Source organism: Oryx dammah, unplaced genomic scaffold, assembly GCF_014754425.2.
Source record: "Oryx dammah isolate SB20612 unplaced genomic scaffold, SCBI_Odam_1.1 HiC_scaffold_9, whole genome shotgun sequence".
NCBI classification, from domain to species: domain Eukaryota; kingdom Metazoa; phylum Chordata; class Mammalia; order Artiodactyla; family Bovidae; genus Oryx; species Oryx dammah.
Window position 1 is genome coordinate 53,091,171 of NW_024070193.1, and position 22,472 is coordinate 53,113,642.

Sequence of the window (22,472 nt, forward strand, 5' to 3'; positions counted from 1 at the left end):
AAATGCCGTTTCCAATAACCCTCGAAGCGCAACAAGTGAAGAAAAGTTTCACTACCAAACACAAAAAAATTAGCAAATTAAGAAACTCTTTTTTTTTTTTTTGCTTTCCCTAAGATAATTTACATTCCACTGGGGAAGCCAGAGAGGCAATATGCACCGCAGACTCACGGAAACCCTCCAAACAAAACACACACACAGGGCGAGTCACACTTACTTCAGAGATCCTGACAGCTTGGGCTGCTGAAGAAGTTTGTCTGCGTGATTCAGAGCCATAAGGTTATCACCCAAGGCCAGAGCCACGTAGGCACTGCAGGCCAGTATGGAGCACCTGGAACACAAAAGGCGAGGGCTGAGGAGGTCTGAGGCCCAGGGCGGCGAGCGTGACGCTTGTTACACAGGAAAGGACGGTCTAGACAGCCAGCCGCGGCAACCTGGACGCCAGGCAAGCAGCGGGGAAGCCACGGTGCTAACGGGTGTACAAACCACCACCTGAGGCTCGGTTTAGCTGTTTACCTAAATCATCTTTAGCTTCCATCCCATCCCCCACAAAATAACCCTCTGGAGTCAACAATACATGCTTAGCCTGTAAAAAAAAAAAAAAAAAAAAGTCGTTAATTGCCTAGTGGGAACTTACTCCCATAGAACATTTCTTTTAATATCCTAGAAATAAAGCTATAGAAGCACATTTGCGACTCTGCTAAGAAACACAATTAATTTACCGAAAAATCCATTTTTTGTTCTTCTCTGAAAGTATTAAGAAGTCTATAGCTTTTGCTAAGCCACAGTATCAACAGTAACTAAAAGCATTTCATTCACATAGGTACTATTATCTTAAATGAATATTCAAGGCTAAAAAAAAAAACCAGGATGAATAAATGTGAAGATAAAAAATGTACGTTCCACTGATTTTGCTAGGTTGGGCTGGAAACGTGAACTTCTGTTTGGTTTTCTACTTAACGGGCAGCTCATTTAAAACAAGTCTAGCTAAAGACTTGGCACTAATAGATCATTTGAATGGTAAACAACCGCTCCACAAAGCAATCTTAAAATAAACCCTTGTCAAATAGAAATGAGGTCTGAATGGCCAGCCACAAACGACCTGACATCAGATGCAGGGTTTTGAGTTATGTTTACAAATCACAATACATACGTACACTATGAAGTGCACTCCGGTTGTAATTTCAGTCTGGGAAGAATGTGACCATCCTAGCAACACAGTTTTCTAATACTCTGAAATTCTCTGACTAGAAATGCCCCTCCGGTAAAAACCACAGGCGGGCAAATTCAGAAGCAGCCTGTGTCCTCCTCACTGCCTCACTCCCGGTTGCTGAAACCTTAGAAAATTGTCCACTAAAGGAAAAGTAGCCCCTCAACCCCTAACGACGCAGAGTAGTAGGCTGGCACAAGGAAACTGAGATCTATGGCCCGAGGCCGTGATGATAAGGGCTAGAAGACTGCCTAGTGTGGGTCCTTGCTTTATGAAACTCAGATCCAAAGTGACTAAATATATTCTCTAGCTCGGAGTGTATGACCAGGGTCAGGACTAACAGTCAACACCGTGGACTCCCCATTCACGGTTCTTCCCACACTATCACACTGCTTCTCGGTCAGTTGATAAGACTGCCCTAAAAATAAAGTATAAAGAATGGATTACATTATGATTTTTCTAGTGCATACATAACTATGCACGCACATGCAACCTATCTTTTTATCATTTATTATTGTTGTTTCTACTTTTTGGCTGTGTCGTGTGGCACGAGGGATCTTGGTTCCCCGACCAGGGATAGAACCTGCGGTCCCTGCATTGGTAGCATGGAGCCTCAACGACTGGACTGGCAGGGAAGTCCCATAATCTGCCTTTTTAAACAGAAGAAAACAGAATTTACTTGAAACGTTACAAGTTCAAATTTTGTTACTGAGCACCTAATTTAAAATCTGAACCCTGTTCATAGAGGAGAGTCACTTAAGAGCAGCGAGCAATGTCATTACCAAAGAGATTTCCCGATAAGCCTACAGTCATCCTCATGTCTCCAACAGCTGTCTTCACTAACAAGGCCATCCGGCGGCAACCACGCCCAAAGACTCCAGGGCCCAAAGGAGGGAGGCACGGGCTGGTTATCTCCCATTTTCAGAAGCACTTCAATGGGGAGCGCTGTGTGGTGAGATCTGGGTGACTTCATTTCCTCTTTTGGTTTATTTACAGTTTTATTTCTGAATGGCAATAAACATTCATTCATCACTCAGATATGCACTGCTTATGAAGAAGAAGAATGACTTTTAAAAGGCCAGGGTCTTGGGCTTCCCTGGTGGTCTAGTGGTTAAAAATCTGCCTTGCAATGTAGGGGACGCTGGTTTGATCCCTTGCCTGGGAAGATCCCACATGCCATGGGGCAACTAAGCCCATGTGGCACCACTACTGAAGCCTGCATGCCCTGGAGCTTGTGCTCTGCAACGAGAGGTCCTCCCACCACAACCAGAGCACAGCCCCTGCTGGCCACAGCTAGAGAAAGCTCATGTGCAGCAACAAAGACCCAGAGCAGTCAGGAATGAATAAATAAATAATAAAGATAAAATAAAGGGCTAGGTCTCTAGAGGCCCTAGGCCATCATCAACTCATGGCCACTTGAATGACAGTCACAAAACTGAATATTTGTTTCTATCTGTGACTCTTACCAAAGGCCAGGGCAAAACATAAGCTCCTTAAAAGCAGAAGCTCGCCTTTTTTGTCTCCTACACAAAGGCTGGAGCAATTTCTCAGCGTCTGCGTAGGTGTTTAACAGGCCAGCACTGTAAGAGTCACAGCTTTCAACACCGCACATCTACTTCTCCAGGCACCCAGACGCCCACCTGCCCAGGTGGCAGGCCACCTTGCTGATGAAGCCGACTCCTCTCCAGCTCCCAGACGCAGGCTCCAGGGCCAGAGTCTAGGACAGGCCTCGCCTCAGGCAGACTTGCTGGGAAAAGCCTGCCCTGGCCTCTCCTGACAGTAGGGGGGCTATTACTGCTCCAGCCCACTGTCAAGCCCACTTTGGGTCCAGAAATCAGTCATGTAAGATTTGCAGCAGGATTCTGCTTCCCAAACTATAATTATGTACGAGGTAAAAACTGGTTTTCCTCAGTTTTTACCTTTTTCCCCAAGAGACACCATGTCACATTAGAACAGGGTGAAAGATTCTACTATTAAAGCAGCTCCCTATTCAAAAATACTTGAATACGTGAATGCAAAACTCTCTGCTCAAGGTCATCCCATTAAAATATGTTTCCTCGCATGAAACTAAAACTAACATTCAAACTCCTCTTCTCGGATGGAGTGCCTTCCCATCCACCCTAAGGCATCTCTTACCACCCTCTCGCTCACCCTCTATTTCCTCTTGGGAAACAACACTCCACACTGCGTAATTCCTGCAAACTGGTCACACCAGAAACACGCTTGGCTCTGGAGAAATCGCTTCACTTTTGATAGCTGCTACTTAAAATACTGACCCCTCCCCTCCCCGCCCGCCTCAACCTGCCCCACCACTTCCTCGAGTCACTGTCCAATCTGCTTGACCAACTGCTCAGTGGATCTGACAGGTCATCAGACCGGAAGAACTATACCTCAGGGGAAGGGACATGCTTGCTTCACCCGCCCTGCTGCGCACCCTCCACCGTGGGGGATCCCGTACACCCCTGCCCGCCCCTCCACACTCTGGAGGGGCTGGCTCTAGAGCCACAGAATGCCAACCCCTGGTAAAGAACAGAACAAAAAAGAACAAAGAAAGGAGAGAACGGGGAAAACTGTTTCCTTAAAGGACCAAACTACAGCAACAAGCCATTTAAGGCTGAGCATTAAAATGTGTCAAGCCATATCTTCTGTGGGTGAAATGAACCTAAACCAAGTGCCTGGAACAGCAAAGTCAGTTCAGTCGCTCAGTCGTGTCCGACTCTATGTGACCCCACGGACTGCAGCACACCAGGCCTCCCTGTCCATCACCAACTCCCGGACTTTACTCAAACTCATGTCCATCAAGTCGGTGATGCCATCCAACCATCTCACCTTCTGTCGTCCCCTTCTCTTCCCACCTTCAATCTTTCCCAGCATCAGGGTATTTTCCAATGAGTCAATTCCTCGCATCAGGTGGCCAAAGTATTGGGAGTTTCAGCTTCAGCATCAGTCCTTCCAGTGAATATTTAAGATTGATTTCCTTCAGGATGGACTGGCTGGATCTCTTTGCTGTCCAAGGGACTCTCCAGAGTCTTCTCCAACAATACAGTTCCAAAGCATCAATTCTTTGGCACTCAGCTTTCTTTATAGTCCAATCCTCACATCCATCCTTGACTAGGAAAAACCTTAGCTTTGACTAGATGGACCTTTGCTGGCAAACAGCTCAACCCGCATCAAAAGAGGCTACACTGGGGGTAAGCCCAGTCAGTCACCATTTGTCAAAGGTAAATAAATTCACAAAGTGACCTCGTGACACACGTTACTTGAAAAACTGGCTCAAAACATCCTATAAAGAATTTCTTCTAACAAATTGAATATGGTACTGGATTAAAAAAAATTTTTTAAATGTACATTTCAAACTGTTTCCATTTATCTACAGAAATCTAGAAAATGTTAAACTTGTCAACTCCAGCTCTTAAAATTTAAAGCTTCATGTCTTCTGTAAACACTTCTCTTTCTAGTAACTGTTCTGTTACCAAGAGCCTTACTGATAAACACACCCCAAATCCAATACCAAGAGAGGACCAGCTCAAAAAAGCTGAGGAAGTTTTCCTCTTCAACCAAATCTAGCATCTCAAGGAATCCAGTCCTACTCCAGGCAGCAAATAAAATGCAGCCGTCACAGACGCAGCATCTTATGCATGGGCAGGACCGTAAGATCACTCGATCCAACTTGACAGAAGAGGAAAGAAAGGCCCAAATGGGTTAAACGATTTGTCCAATGTCAGCAGGAGCCTTGTGGGGTTTCTCCAGAGTGGGAGACCACTGAAGAATTATCCCAACCCTGGCTTGTGATTAATCTCATCACCATTCATCTAAACGGGGTCCTGGGACTCAGATGTGAATCGTGCTATGTGAAGACAAGCTGCTGATAAGATGAAGGATGGATCCCACGGCAGGTTCCCTTTTCTGGAAGGGTTTCCTAGATGAACATGTTTCTGAAGGATCAGACCCGGTTAAAAGAGTGAATTGGGGCTGAGTCCCTAACAAGAGCAATATGAGAGCGAGGAGATTATTAGCCAGGGTATTGTTTCAGGTATGTCTCTCCAACTACAATAGAAGTACTTGGCTAAGACCAAAAGAAACAGGATTCCTTAAGTACACTAAAACTGCCTGTGATATTTATGTTATCCACCATTTGTTTGGCTCATCTTCTTTTATAAACATTGGGCCTTGGGAGGTCCTTTTAAGTGAATGGGAAATAATTCACTGGGTGTCACATCAGAAGTCTATAAGAACCAATTAAGGTTCCATAATTTATACTTGTGGAATAACCAGGCCAAGTTAAATTTGGTCCGAACATTTCCTTCTATCCATTTTGAGCCTCTTACTGAAAAAAAAAAAAAAAGAAAAGAAATATCGAAATTAGCTGTGTCAGCAAAAAAAAAAAAAGGCAAATTTGAAATTTCGTTTTTATTTTGTATTTCTGATTTTCTCATACAGACATTTTCCATATTGGCCCCAACATTATTTCTTGCCCTTTTCCAGTTCTGTTATACTCTTTTCCAGGTTCTAGAGAAGCCTCTAATTTTTTAGAAATTAAAAGTTCGCTAATATCACAATCTCAGAATGAATAACAAAGATGTCCTGTAATATGCAACATGTAAGACTTTGTACACACCCATGACAGTTATTAAAATACCACACAACAATGAAATGTTAGTGTGACTAACCTTGTGGACTTCTTTCTTTACTATTAATAAGATGTGCTTAGTCGCTCAGTCATGTCTGACTCTTTGCGACCCCACGGACTGTAGCCCGCCAGGCTCCTCTGTCCATGGGATTCTCCAGGCAAGAATACTGGAGTGGGTTGCCATGCCCTCCTCCAGAGGATCTTCCCAACCCAGGGATCAAACCCAGGTCTCCCACACTGCAGGCAGATTCTTTACTGTTCGAGCTACCAGGGAAGCCCATTAATAAGATACTTCTATGCAAAAGGATTAATATGTTGAGCCCTTACCTCGTATCATATACAAAAATTAACTCAAAATGGATCAAAGACCTAAATGTAGTGCTGAATAAAATTATTTAACTCTTAGATGAAAACGGGTAAATCTCATGACCTTGGATTTGGCAGAGGATTCTTCGATATGACATGAGAAGTATAGTCAATAAAAGAATAAAACATAAATTGAACTTTATCAAAGTCAAAAATATTTGAGATTCAAAAACACCTGCAAAAAACCTGAAAAGACAAGACAGAATTGGAGAAAATATTTACAAGTCATATCTGATAAGGACCCTGGACCTAGAATATATAAATAACTCTTACAACTCAATAATAAAAAAGACAACTAACCCCTCTACTAAGGATTTCAATAAACATTTCTCTAAAGAAAAAGATACAAGTGTCCAATAAGCACATGAAAAGATGCTCAACATCATTAGGTTTCAGTTCAGTCGCTCAGTTCTGTCCGACTCTTTGCGACCCCATGAATCGCAGCACAGGGAATGCAGATCAAAGCCATAGAGAGATACCACTTCATACCCACTACAATGTATCAACATAATAGAAAAGATGAGTAACAAGAGTTGGTGTGGATGAGAAGAATGCAACTCTCATAGGCTGCTGGTGGGATTGTTAATGCTACAGCCACTTTACAAAACAGTCTGGTAATTTCTTAAACAATTAAACAGTTACCTTAACAATTAAATGGGGCCCAGCAATTCCACTTCTAGGTAGAAAAATAAGCAACATGTCTACACAAAGACTTGTACAGGAGTGTTTAGAGCAGCATTATTCCTAGCAGCCTAAAGATGAAAACAATCCAAAATGAATGAATAAGCTAAATGTGGTATATCTATACAACAGAATATTATTCAGAAATAGAAATGAATGAAATACGGATATAGGTTACAACTTGAATGAACCTTGAAAACATTACTGTAAGTGAAAGAAGCCGGTCATAAAACCCACATATTGCATAATCCCATTCACAGGAAAGTGCAAAACAGGTGATCTAGAGAGACAGAAAGTGGATTGATTAAGGCTGGGGAGCGGACGGAAGAGAAAGGGGTTACAGCCAAAGGGTGCAGGGTTCTGAAACTGACTACGGTGATGGCTGCACAACGTTGTGAATAAACTAACAATCACGGGATGGTACACTTTACATGGGTGAATTGTATGGTATGCGGATTATATCTCAATACAGCTGTTTTAAAAATATGTGATCAGTTATTTTGTTGTTTAGTTGCTAAGTCCTGTCTGACTCTTTGCGACCCCATGGACTGTAGCCTGCCAGGCTCCCCCATCCATGGGATTCTCCAGGCAAGAATAGTGGAGTAGGTTGCCATTTCCTTCTCCAGAGGATCTTCCTGACCCAGGGATTGAACCCTCGACTCCTGCACTGCAGGCAGATTCTTTACTGTGAAGCCAAATTATCAGTGATAGTCAATAAATGTTTGACTTAAAAAAAGTCAACCCTTATATTAGGTGTGTATAGTGTATAAGAAAATCATTATCTCCCAAATGCACGAGGCAACATTAATATTTAAATCAAAGCATAGGGCCAAAATATCAACCCTGTACATGTCTTTGCACTCTAAGAGTCATTTGGGAGTTAGGCCTTTTAAAGATGAATTTTTCTGATGAGACACTCGGCTAAATTTTGTGGCATGTGAGAAAGCTGGCATAGGCACAGTATCACACACTGGTAAAAACCAGGTATCAAAAACTACAAACACTTCAAATGGTTCTAAAACCTTAGAGGCAGCACCGTCCAAGAGAAATGTAATCGGGGCCATGAGTGTAATTTTGTATTTTCCAGCAGACACATTAAAAAAAACAACAGTGGAATTAATTTCAGTATTTTAAAATTAACCCAATATATCTAAAATGTCATTTCAACATAATTAATACAAAACATTACTGACATATATTACAGTTTTAGAAGTCTTTAAATCGGTGTGTATCATACATCTGTGTGTACCTTTCACCAGCCATGTCCCATGTGCTCAGGGCCCAGTGATGAGTGACTGTGATTTTAGATACTGAGGCTTTAGGGTCTAAGGAATACACGTAAAATACAAGGAGAGTTTTTTTGTTGCTGTTAAAACACCAAGTTTTCCACATGTCACCCTATGAGTGGTATGTCAGAGAAACTGACCATTTATGAATCATTAATGGTTAATTGTATTTCCCCAAAGAATATACTTAGAGTTATATGAATTTTGAAAATTTTCAAAATTTCTTAAACCATTTAAAGTTAGGTATGATTTTTATATCATCTTAAATGTACAGTTTGGTAAGTTTCTAACTGCCAGTCCAATTAAGATATAGAATATTTCTTTCACCCTAGAAAGATTCCTTCTAGTCAATTACCCAAAGACTGTTCTCATTTCTATGAACATGTTAGGATAGTTTCTGCCTGTTGTACAAATGGTATAAACAGAATCATACAGTATGTAGCTTACACTGAGTAAAAGAAGAAACTAAATGTTTTGAAATTTGCATCATGTTGACTAATGCCTCAGTAGCTTGTTCTTTTTTACAGCTGAGTAGTATTCCAATATACAGAGTGGCCTCTAATTTATTATATTTCTTAAAATAAAAAAAAGATTAATTTGGCTTTACTCGATCTTACCAGGGGCATGTGGGATCTTTAGTTCCGGCATACAGGACCTAGTTCCCTGACCAGGGAATCCAACTCAGGCCCCTTGCATTGGGAGCGTGAAGTCTTAGCCACTGGACCACCAGGGAAGTCCTTATTTATGTTTAAAGAAATTTTGGTTGCACTGAGTGAGTGGCATGTGGGATCTTAGTTCCCTGATCACACACTTGCCTCTTGCAATGGAAGCTTGGAGTCCTAACCACCGGACCACTAGGGAATTCCTAGCCAGCAATTTAGTTAAGCCAATCTCCCACTGATACATGCCTAGGCTATTATTTCTACTTTTTGTCTATCAAAAGTAAAGCTGCTTTAAAATTCTTACGTGGACAAATTTTCATTTCTCTCAGACAAAAACTGAGAAATAGAATCACCTTTCATTTCAATAATGTAAGTCAGAACACTTACTTAACTCAAGGCTGGAGTGAGACTGGGTATGTGTGTCTGTGCATGTGTTTTCTTAATCATATGAAACCAGTGGCTTTGCTTTGGGTGATTCAGGAAATAAAGGAATATTCTTACAGTGTCATTATATGCATGCCTTCTTGACCCAGTGTATCAGTATCTCTAAGTGCATCTGAGCCTCATGATTAAACTATTAATTTCTGAGACTTCTTCCTGCTTGGGGGATAAATTTCTGTTTTAATTTTGAGAATATTTTTTTCTGAAAGCTACCTTGATTTTAACACAGAATCTCACAATTGCTTCAGGTATCCTATGCCTTCTGAAGACACACCTGTAACTTGGTTAGAATGATTTTTTTGGGAACCACCTTCATTCATGTACAAAAAAAAAAAAGACTAGTCAAGAAGCTCGGTCTGAATTCATACAGTAAGAAGTGGTCATTAGAACAGTCATGATAATTTACTGCATATTAGTTATGCTGGAGAAGAGGAAATGAGGTTTTGCATTGGTGTCTTGGGTATTAGAGCACAGAGGGGTCAAATATAATAGTCCATAAAAACTAAACTATGCACTCCTCATACCCGTTTCCAATCACATAAACGAATTCAGGTCGGAAACAGATAAAATCCCTGACAATTCCAGGATCTCAGCGGAGAACCAATGTGCTCAGGCTCCTCCTCTCTGCAGAAGACAGCTGGCTCCTGCCACAGAACTGCCCTCTAACACACCCAACTACGCTGGCAGCTTTTATAGCTTCAAAAATTACGACACAAATCTTTCAGGACTCCTTGCCCCACACCATTTGTCTCCACATAACGCTTACCGCTGTCCCGCCCAGCGGGTCTTTTTATAAATCTACCCTAAGGCTCCTTCCATCTTGTTCCATTTCCCTTCTCCCATCTGCTCCGTAAGAAAAAAGGCTAGTTATGTGTCAGCAAACCCATCTTACCCCACTTTATGGTGACGGAACTCCCTATGGAGACCCTCTGTCCCTTTCCACAAAAATAGCGAAGTAATTTTTTTTTTCTCTCTGAAAACCACCAATCCCCCTGCTAGAATGTGTGGAAAGCAAACAGCTGGGAAAGGCACAACACTCTCTGAGAGGATGAACGCCACCCTGCACAAACCCTTCTGTCTTTTAGTGCCACTTACAGAAGGTAGATTTAAATTACACAACTCTGTAGCTGTTCAACCAGTGTGGAATCAGAAACGTCTTAAGTTACATGCACACAGAAAGCAATCCTAAGATTAGCACTCATTCAAATAAATTTGTAAAAACTAAATCCAACTTAAATATTGCTGCAAACACCTTCATCATGAAGGATTCCCCCTAACTGTGTATAATGATAGTCACTGCAGCATTATTTGTAACAGCAAAGACTGACAACACTGTAACTAAATATAAATCAACGTTAAATAGTCATATTCATATAATGCAATTGTATGCGTCCATATAATGCAACTGTATGCACCCATTAGAAAGAATGAAACCGAGCTCTGTACTGATACAAACAATCTCTACAGACGCATTATAATGAGAAAAGTAAGGTACAGAGCAGTGTGGAAGGCTATGGCTGTAGTGGAAAAATCCATATATATATATACTGGGATGCTAACGAGAAATCTCACTGGAAGGACACAGAGGAAGCTGGGCAGCTGCCGCCCAACAGGGAGGAAAGTAGCCTGAGACGGCCAAGATTCACTTTACACTGCAGAGCCTCTACCATACTTGTACTCTTCACCCTACAGAGTAACCTGCTAAAGACAGAGGAGCCCCGAGGTGCATGTGAAATGTCCTGGCCCTACAAACAGAGACGTCTGTAGCCAACAGCAGGCATGCTGGGGGAAACTGTACATTTCCAGGGCAAGTTTAAAGCATTTTCCCAAATACAGCCTTGGCTGAAATGTACAATCCACCCCTTTACATCAGCTCACTTTATACCAAACCTAGATTAGCTTTACTTGTTTTGTTTTTTTCACATTTCCACTCAGGACAAAAATCCAATATAGTGAGTTTATTTTAGGTATATGGTTGGAATTTGACTTTTTTAAAATTTCATTTTATTTCACTCCATAGCTATATTCTTTTGTATATTTTGTCATTGTTTCACCAGTAATTTATCGTAGTATTTTTTATTTTCTTGCTATCTTCTGACTCATACAAGAAATAAGACTTCAAGAAAATTTAAATAAAACCTTGGAAAAAACCATTTAATTACCTTTAAGTTAAAACAAAACAAAACAAAAACGCTGCTTTTAAAACCTTAAACGACCAACTTATTTCTAACTAAATTTGAGAGTTTAGATTTTCCTCATATAATCAGAAGATTAATGCTTTCTTCCCAAAAATAAGATACAGTGGGAATTTACACATATATATAACCCAGGAAAGAGGGGTTATATTACTGCAAAGTGGGAATTTGACAGAATAAAGAGATAAAAAGCTGCTGTCTGGACTTCCTTGGGGGTTCAGTGATTACGAATCTGCCTGCTAAGGCAGGGAACATGGGTTGGATCCCTGGTCTGGGCAACTAAGCCTGTCCGCCACAACTACTGAGCCTGTTCTCCACAAGAGAAGCCCAGACACCACAACTAGCCCAGACTCTCTGCTCGCTGCAACCAGGGAAGGCCCAGGGCAGTGACAAAGACCCAGCGCAGACCAAAAAAAAAAAAGCTGTTGCTTTGTTGAACAGGGTGCCTGGAGCCCTAAGCTCACTGACAGCGATGCCATGCCGTCAACACACTGATCTGATGACCAGGAAAGGGCACATGGCCAGTCTTTCCTCCAAAGAGATTCATTGAGATTAATGGAGTAACTTGTTTTAAAAGTTGGAAGAAACAAATATTCCAGTAACAAAATAAAAATCATCAGTTATCCCACCACTATGAAGGTTCTGACATAGATCCCTCCAGACTCTTCATGCAGACACACATATATGTTATTTTATAAAAATGTAACTATAAACTATTTAGCCACAAATCTTTATAGCTCTGTCCAAAGCTTTATTTGGAAAGGCAAATGAAATTAATCAAATGTACTGTGAAAAATTACATGAAACATGGAGACAGCCTGACATTATTAAGCTGATATAAAATAAATTCTAGATGAAACAAGAATTTAGATTGGTGGTTGTGACTGTAACAAAAAGTGCTAGAAAAATGTGGTTAAATTATTCTTTAAATATTGGAGGCAAGAAGGCCTTTCTAAACATCACACAAAATGGAAAGAAAAAGTAAAGAGGATTGATAAATACGATACTTAATAAATGAAACTCTGTTTTACAACTAAATACCAGAAACAGTGTTATAACGCAAATGATAAAGGTCAATTTCCTTAATAAAACAGTAAATCCTACCAACAGGAGGTTCACAGTAAAAGTAACACAGGTGATCAATAAACTTTGGCATCAGATTGAGCACCCTGGATTGAAAGAAATGTAAAATTTTAACATGAAGTCATTCCCCACTTATTAGGGTGATCAAATTATCACAAGAAGAAAGGAGAGGCCCCAAATCCCACCACCTGGTAGCCAGCCCACTAAGCAGCGCCGTTTCCCCCAAGTGTTTGCCATCCGCTACGAAGAGCAGTGCCTTTTCTTTCACCTCTGATTCCCCTGCAGCTCGCACCAGGTTAGCACCAATGTTTGCTGGAAAGAATGTGATGAAATGAAATGCCTTCCAAAAATTCACAATGCTACCTGCAATATCTAAAGGTCTCAACTGTACTCTTGTCACTTTCTGCAACTTAGTAGGTGAAAACATAAAATGATGGCTCTTTCTTTACATTTTAATTTGCAGTCCTATTATTGAAATCATTCTTAAAGAGATGCTGAACCATTAACCCTATTTCCAAAACATGAAAAGATGATGATCAAAAACATCCCAAGAAAGATAAATTTATAGATTTAAGAAAGGCAGCTAACACCAAGGGAGGTTAAAAACAAAGAAAACCCCACTTGGATTCATCATAGTCTAACTGTTGAATGAAATACAGACAATCCACGGTGATAGAAAAATGGCACCTATAACACAGCGGCTGAGGTCAGACACTGGAGGCCAGAAGATGACATGGTGACGTCTTGAAAAAGCTGCCTGGAAACAGAACGAGACCTAAAACACTTTTATTCAATGAAAACATCCTCCAAGAATGAAGAGGAAATGAAGACAACTTTAGATTTAAAAAGGAAAACAACACAACATAAAACCTTAGGAAAACCTGATGGGAGATCTTCAGATTGAAGGCAAATGGTTTTCTATAAAAATGAGAATCATCAGGAAATGGTACTCATGTAGTCAGACATAAAAGACGGCTCTGTTTCTTTTAACATATATATGACTGTTCAAAGCAAATATAACGGAGTTTATAAATCTACACAGGCAATAATATAACTTACCCAAACTGATAGAGATAGAAATAGAAAATCTGAATAGCACTTAACTACTGAAGAACTTAAATTCACTATTGAAACTTTCCCACAAAGACCCTAGCCCAGATGGTTTTCCTGGTGAATTCTATCAATCATCTGAGGAAGGAGCAACACCTATATTAGATAAACTGTTTCAGAAAACAGAGGAAGCACTTCCCGACTCATTCGTATGTTCAGCATAATCCTGAAACTAAAACCTAAACAAGACATCTACAGGAATGAAGAGCATGGACCACCTTTCCTTGTGAGAATGGGAGCAAACACTCCTCACAAAAAGATTCAATCCAAAAGTTTATTATAAAGGTAATACATCCTGCCTAGTAGGGTTATGTCACAAGATTGAAAGGTTGGTTTACTGTCTGACACTTAATCGATGCAATTCATAATATTAACAAAATAAACGACCAATGCAATGCTAATTTTTTTTAGATACTCACTTTAAGTTTTCTAACTCCTGTTTTCTCAATGGGGAAGAAGGTGGAGCTGGAATGCATTTGTCTCCATCATGGCTTTTACTGCTAAAATAAAGGTAAGAGTCCTAATTATGAAGGGCACAAGTAATCAAATACATTGATAAAGTTTCATCTCCCTATCCCCACTCTCATGAACAGCACAAGTAATCAAATATATTGATAAGTTTCATCTCCCTACCCCCACTCTCATGCAATTCTTTTATGAAAAAAGTGTAAAAGAATCAAACTGAAAAATACTCAGTAATGCAGTATCACTAACACGTTAAAGCTGCAACATAGGGACTTTTCTGGTGGTCCAGTAGTTAAGACTCTGTGTTTCCAATGCAGGGGACAGAGGTTCGATCCCTGGTTGGGGAACTGGGATCCCACATGTTCCACAGTGCAGCCAAGAAATTAAAAAAAAAAAGCTCTACCATGTATTAGCTTCTTTTCCCTACCGCTTTAAAAAAATCTGTAACAGAAAACAGTATCTCTACTATACAAAGGAAACCATTCCAGTATTTTTACAAATTTCTCATTCTTCTAGTTGTCTTTTACCAACTATAGTAAAGTATAACCCCTTGATGGAGGGAAAAAAATTCCACAATTTCTGTTTCAAATTTTTTATAATAAACGTTATATTTTTAGCATCTTAGAAAAGATGCTGAGATGGAAGACTCGAGTTTAAAGGTGCCATATCACTTCTTGGCCTTTTGGCTAAGATCAAGTGGTGGCTCAGACGGAGAGCGTCTGTCTACGATGTGGGAGACCTGGATTCGATCCCTGGGTCGGGAAGTTCCCTGGAGAAGGAAACGGCACCCCACTCCAGTACTCTTGCCTGGAAAATCCCTTGGACGGAGGAGCCTGGTGTCCATGGGGTCACAAAGAGTTGGACACGACTGGGCAACTTCACTTTTCTTTTCTTTTTTATGTATAAAAGAGCTCTTTACATATAATAGTGTTTGTTTTATTACGAGATAAAATTCTCCCAATTTCTGAGCACTCAGTGCTTAGTCAGTCAGTCGTGTCTGACTCTGTGCAACCCCATGGACTGTAGCCCGCCACGCTTCTGTATCCATGGAATTTTCCAGGCAAGAATACTGGAGTGGGTAGCCATTCCCTACTCCAGGGGATCTTCCCAATCCAGGGACTGAGCCTGTGCTGATTCTTTACCACTGAGTCACCTGGGAAGCCCCTCAGTTTCTACAGATTGGCATAATATTTCATTTAATGTAGAAAATCAGAAATATACAGAAATATCCTGAAGGTCTGTGGTTTATAGTATGTTAAGAGAAAAGGCAGAAAATAATAAGAAAAGAGAAGTTTTAGGGATTTAAGTATTTATTTTAATAAAGGTTTTTTAAAAAAAACCCATCTCTGACAGCAACAGATTTCTCGCAATGATTCCTCATGGCAGCGAAAAGCTTACTTTTTACTTTTCTCTTTCAAGATTCTCTCCTCACTTACCTTCACCTTATGTTTCTCTTGTAGAAAAAGAAAAAAAAATATATATATATATATTTGGCTATGCTGCGTGGCTTGTGGGATCTTAGTTCCCCAACCATGGACTAAACCCAGGCCTCTACAGTGAAAGCGTGGAATCCACTAGACCGCCAGGCAATTTCCCAGAAATACTTAACACATTCATACTTCAAAACTGGAAATTCTGGCTGCAGACTTTGGGAACTCATCTACGGGACAGAAGCTGACTAATGAAGCCCCGCAGACCTGGCCGAGGGAGGTCAGAGCAGTCGGAATACCTGCAAGCATCGCCGCTCTCACTGCTCTCCGCGTTGCCACCTAACTGGTTACTGTTTTTAGATCCATTTTCCTGCTTCGGATCTTGCTGGTCTTCAGGTAACAGCAGCAGGGCATTTCGGAGACAAATGGCTGCAAACTCCATACTGGCTACAGGAATGGCTGAAGACTGTCCATCACTGAAAAGAACAAACCCAAGTCAGCTAACAAAACGACAATCATAAATAAGACTTCCGTATTATCAGGAATAAAACCAATGTAACTAAATAATAAAGGCATTGCCCTTGGACAGGTAGAAACGGTAATACAAGCAGTTATAAGAGAATGCTAAAGAACCCAAAGCCTAAATATCATACAGGCATACCTTGGGGACACCATGGGTTCGGCTCCAGACCACCACAATAAAGACAGTATCACAATAAAGTAAGTCACACAAAATTTTTTTGGTTTCCCACTGGATATATGAGGAATGCCTATACTATGCTGTGGTCTATTAAGTTTGCAACAACATCATGTCTAAAAAAAAAGCCAATGTACATATCTTAAGAAATATTGTTAAATGCTAACTATCACAACCCTTTAGCGAGTCAAAATCTTGTTGCAAAAGTACCATCAATGACCACTGATCACCATAACAAATAATGACGAAAAAGTGTGAGGAAGTGCAAATAATGACGAAAAAGTCTGAGAACGTGCCAAGAATTACCAAAATGTGACACAGAGATTACAAAGTGAATAGCTATTATTGGAAAAATGGCACCAACAGACTTGCTCCACTTAGGGCTGTCACAAACCTTCAATTTGTAATAAAAAAAAAAAGCAACATCTGCAAAGTGCAACATAGGAATAGCCGAGTGCAGTAAAGGGAGGTATGTCTGTATATATGATGTAAAAAGTACAAACAAAAGATTGCAAGTATATACATTATACATGACATTGTTTCTACTGGAAGGGGACCTTGGGGACAAACTGATGGATACCTGCAATGTCAGTGTTAATCTAACAAAGGAGTTACAGACAATAAGAACTGTAGTGAAGGGCAGGACAGATACAATCAGAACGGGAAAGAAGGGAAAAAGTAGATTTTCACATCTGAGCTTTGTTTTGGTTGATGTTTGCTTTTAAAAATATCTTAAAAAAAAAAATATCTTACTTACAGTTACCTTTGGGAAAAGTAATGTTACTGGTCTTATAATTTTGTTGAGATTTTATATAATTATCTGTTGGCTTTATATATTAAGCTGAATCAGCTTTATTAGGGAGAAAAAAGGGAAAAGGTGTAACAATTTTAAAATGGTAGGGAAGTGATGCTTTAACTTGTCTTTGAAAGAAATCTGTATTACTCTTGAAATAAAGGTGGGAGCTTCCCTGGTGGCTCAGAGGTTAAAGCGTCTGCCTCCAATGCGGGAGACCCCCGGGGTTCAATCCCTGGGTCGGGAAGATCCCCTGGAGAAGGAAATGGCAATCCACTCCAGTATTCTTGCCTGGAGAATCCCATGGATGGAGAAGCCTAGTAGGTTACAGTCAAAGAGCAAATTATTGTGTGCTAGATACGTTTTTGAAACTTTGGGAAAACTTTTAAACGGCACTGAACAATTTCACTTTGGACAGAAGAGAAAAGCAGAAATTTTTTTACAAAGCCTACTACTTTAGAAATAGTAGCAACTCCAAATTGGAATCTTTGTAAGAGATAAAGATGTTCATATTTAAAAGTTGTTCAACTGAAAAGCTGTTCTACATGAGACAGCTTTATATTACCTTTGTTAATATATATATATTAGTACTTTTTTCTCCTAGTACTAAGGAATTAGCTTTTGGGACTATGAGAAAATAATAACTAAATGAAAAGCGTCAATGATCAACTATATAACAAGGAAACAACAAGATGCCCTCTTCTGGACATTCTGGATAATGGCACTGAATAGACTAGGGTTTCTTAGGGCAACAACCTCAGCACCCATGGATATAATAAACCAAAATCATGTATGAAATAACATTCACCACTGACCTATGTATAGCAGTCTATTTGTCGAAGCAGCAATAAAATATAGTTACAAAGTGGCTCCTCCTATGAGGTAATTTCCAACCATATTTTTAAATAAATAACACTATTATGAAATAGTATTAAACATATACCCTTTCTCTTTGCAAAATACTTACTTATAAACAGTATTCTGGATCGACTGTGATGCCAGAACTATTTTACGATGATAGCCTTGACCAACAATAGACTGTACAATTCCTTTTTTACTTGGAAGACCTTTTGTTTCTTGCTCAGAAGTCTACAAAACACAAATCATTTCTAATTAATTTAATGGAATTGTAAGATGAGGTATGAAAAATAACCCAGGACCTCTCACAATTACTCTAAGAACCTTCTTAAGATCCATCAATGTGGAGTTTGGGGGGATAAATGTTTGGTAATGAAGAGAAGAGTATATGAGGCTAAAAGTCGGTGACATAGACCACACTCTACTAGTATAAGCTCTGAGATAAACCTGAGGCAAAACAGCAATTCAAGAGTGACTCAAGGAACAACAAGGTGCTACTGTACAGCAGAGAGAACTATATTCAATATCGCACGAAAAACTATAATGGAAAAGAATATTAAAAAAGAATGTATTTAAAAAGAAAAGAATGACTCAAGTGTTTGTTCAGAATGATTTTTGGGCCAGTCTGTGCCCTAGGCACTATGCTGGATATGATGGGCATTTTCTTTCTTAAAGAAAGAGCCACAGAATCACAGTGAATGAGAGAAGGGAAGCAGTTCTATTTCCTAAAACACACATCTCTCCCTTCTTAACTGCAAGTATTAAATTACGGTGTCAAAAACATATACACAAACAAGCTACATATGTCAAAATTTATCATAGGCACGATTCTTACCTTCCAGGAAATTAAAATCCTACAGCCCTGTAAACATTAAACTGAAAATAGTAAAAGCTACTAGCACATATAGAAATATTTTAGGATATTTCACTACGATACATAATCTCAATACAGGAGCTTAGTGGTGCCAACTTCCTTTATCGTCCCCCCCTTCATGCTACGTCTCTGATTTACCTGCATTTTATCAAGTTCTGCAGGTTCTCATACACAGGGACAGACTGGAGACAACTCATAGGAACTTGCAGAGAAAAACTCTGCCCTGCGAAAAGCCCACCTCTCAACACGTTGTTTCTGTGCTGTTACTTCTCGCTCCCTAGTACAGCTTCCTCATGGTTCCACCTCCATATATGTGAGAATTTTAACAAAGCAAGGATTTACATGTATCTTCATTTAAGAAAGAATTACACGACGTATAATAAATACAATAAAAGTGACTGAGTGACTGGAACTAATTTTTTTTTTATTGAGGTGGCAGCTAAGGAATACTAGTGAAAAATAAAGACAGGGTAGATGTTCTGAACCATGATTAGAAGGCCTTCTCTTCTGACCTCTTTTCCTGGCAGAGGTGATAAAAACTTTCAACAGCTTGCCCATACTCTCTTCCCTGATCCTTAAGGCTGCAAAGCTGATCAGATGGCTAGATCTGGATGGGACTAAAAATCCACAAAACAGACCACAGATTCAATAGGACACCAACAGGCAGAGAGTGTGCCAGAACACTCTTAATGTAAAATATTATGTGATTAAAATATTCATAATTTTACAGTGGTTTGGCAGTAACCACACTCAAATAATTTTCAGAACTCAGAAAAATAAATGGCACATATCCAGAAAAGTAAATGGTATGTGGTGATTTTTTTAAGTAGTCTTCTCTTAAATACTCTAATTGAGTCTATATTTTTTATTTAGTAAATATTTTCTTATATATAGTATACATTGCTCAGGCAAACAAAAACCCTGGATCTGCCAAAAGAGGTCTGCAACGACATGCACTGATAATGACTCCTTGGTGTCACCAAGTTACTGCTTATTGATAAAGGAGTTTATTTTCAGAAAGTAAACTTTGTCCAGCATCCCTTCTGTCCTGAGTAAATTAAAAGAAATGTTGCACAATTTTATTTGGAGTTTATAATTTCTCCTGTTGGGATTTTCCTCTTATGTTACTCAAGAGTATTTTGGGGCTGATTTTACCTCAGGTTCTAGACGGAGGAGAAATGCAAAGACAGATCACTATTTATGGCAAATTTCCTGTTAGTAGCACAGGATTATGAGTGTTCTGGTATCTACCAGGTTTTCACAACCAAATCATTTTTGCCATTTTTAAAAAAAATTACAAATTTACAATTTTCTAGAAGAAAACAGGAGAGGGAAAAAAAAAACCTCATGAAATCCATAGAAGACAGACAATCCTAACAGCACCATTTCTAAAAATAAGTCATTTTAAAAGAAAATAATTAAACCTCACTAGAGCCTCCAACACTAATTAAATTCATCTCATTAAAGAGAATAAGCAATTTCTAGAGATCCTTTTGTTAAAAAAAAAATTATACCTAGAATTATCACTTAATTACCCATTAAGAAAGCTATCTCTTGATACGAAGGAAAAGTACAATGAAATAACCCACTAAAGCCTTTCAAAGACAACATTCACCTCTTCCCCCAGTGGTGGCAAACTCAAATCAAACTGCTTGTATCAAGTGTGACAACTGCCAGGCAGACACACCTCTTTAATCCCTTTAGCTCCTGTAGCTGCTTTTCAGGAAGTGCTGCTCCCCACGGCAGACACGCCAGGCAAAGCCTCTGGATGCCGTACCCCCTAGAGCCTAGCAAGGGCAGGGGGTGGCTCGGAGACGGGGTGGTACAGACAGCTGGTGAATCTGATACGACCTGTCTTTCCCCCACCTCCCACCGACCCCTCCCCAACCTGAGATTCAAAAGGCTTTAGTCACACGCTGTTTGGCGATAATCTAGGCATGGACGCTAGTGTAAACTGGTCTATTTCTCGTAACCACTGTGGATGGACACGTGTCAGAGGGAAAAAGCCTGGTAATCCTCTAACTCCACAACATCTGAATCAGAAGTAAACCTGCGGGCACGGGAGGAAACTCAGGAGTTCTTTCCACACCCGCAGTGTTATCAGCAGTCCTCATTTAATCAGCCGGTGCATACAGCACTTTCATGCCAGCTGGCGGCGTGGCCCCTGACCTGGCAGCTAGCAGACCACTGCTGCAACAGATACGACCTCCTGAATGGCTTCAACTTTTCAACATGACTGCTGACACGTGTGGTCATTCTTACCAAGAGCCAGAAAGTGAAAACATGACTTCACGAAACTAAATTTTGTCCAACTGATAAGGAACGGAAGACTATCTTTACAAATTCCGAGAGTCAGCAAGGGGAGGAGGGCAGCGAGTCGGGGTGGGGGTTCAAAAAGATAGAGACTCACTCCCTTATTGGCAGCAATGCAGCATTCAGCCAGCCGCAGCCAGAGCCGGGGGTTTGCGTGATAAACCTGAACCGCTTCAATCAGACACTCAAATGCAGCGAGCGGCCTTCCAATGTGAAGCAGCTGAATCCCACAGTTATACAGCAACTCATACCTCTTGTTGGTTAGTAATGTACACATAGGTCTTCCTGAAAATTTTTTGCCTGATGATAAAAAGCAGATGAGAACAAACCATTAGATTTAAAATAGCAGCTCCACTGAAAACATTTCTTCACTAAGTACTCAACCACTACCTCGTCTGACACCGAGGACCCCAATCCTCAATCTGAAGGTGTAAACACCTCCCACCACAATGATGATCTCCACCCCCGACCCAACAAATATCCTCCAGAGGCATCTCAGTTGTCTGTGCTCATGGAGCCAGAGATGTGTCTTCTCATGTGCCAGCTCCTCAGGCAACAATGTTCCAGGAAGGCAAAGACAGAGACAGGACCCTCTCTCACTCCAATGAACCTTACACTACCTCTCCACACTCCTAGCGCCTGTAAGAAGATGCCTCTCCTCTTCACTTCCAGTTCAGCTAGGCTTCCCTGGTAGCTCAGATGGTAGAGAATCCCCCTACGATGCGGGAGACCTGGGTTTGATCCCTGGGTTGGGAAGATGCTCTGGAGGAGCGCATGGCAAGCTACTCTGGTATTCTTGCCTGGAGAATCCCACGGACAGAGGAGCCTGGTGGGCTAGAGTCCACGGGGTTGCAAAGAGTTGGACAAGACTGAGTGACTAAGCACAGCACAGCCCTTTTATCATCATGTATTTTCTTAACCAGAAGTATTGAGCTAATGTTAGGGTTTTAGGGAACTTTACTATGGAAACAAAAATTTACTATACCTACAATGACTAGTCTTCATTCACTTATTCTAAGTTTCACTGTTGCTGTTCAGTCACTAACTTGTGTCTGACTCTTTGTGACCCCATGGACTGCAGCATGCTAGGGTTCCCTGGCCTTCACTACCTCCTGGAGCTTGTTCAAATTCTATCTATTGAGGTGGTGATGCTATCTAACTATCTCCTCCTCTGCCTCCCTCTTCTCCTTTCTTTCATAGGCTGTAATAAAACGAGAGGAGGGATTCCCTGGCAGTCCAGTGGTTAGGACTTGGCGCTTTCACTGTTGGGGCCCAGGTTTGATCCCTGGTCAAGGAACTAAGGTCCCATAAGCCGTGAAGTGTGGTCAAAAAAAAGGACACAGAGAGACTGTGTGAGATTTTTTTTGGATATATTTTTCAT

The 22,472-nt window shown here is 40.5% G+C and overlaps 1 protein-coding gene across 2 annotated transcripts in view; it reads right to left on the minus strand.

The window, feature by feature from the left end:
* The window catches only part of CNOT10 (CCR4-NOT transcription complex subunit 10), a 57,378-nt gene that overhangs the window by 7,787 nt on the left and 27,119 nt on the right, over nt 1–22,472 (minus strand). For both annotated transcript variants that reach the window (XM_040246316.1, XM_040246317.1), the window contains exons 10-14: nt 21,189–21,391; nt 18,014–18,135; nt 15,856–16,032; nt 14,081–14,161; nt 215–328 (exon numbers count right to left, since the gene is read on the minus strand). In XM_040246316.1, coding sequence (XP_040102250.1) covers nt 215–328; nt 14,081–14,161; nt 15,856–16,032; nt 18,014–18,135; nt 21,189–21,391 — 697 coding nt within the window. The remainder of the gene's footprint in view (nt 1–214; nt 329–14,080; nt 14,162–15,855; nt 16,033–18,013; nt 18,136–21,188; nt 21,392–22,472) is intronic.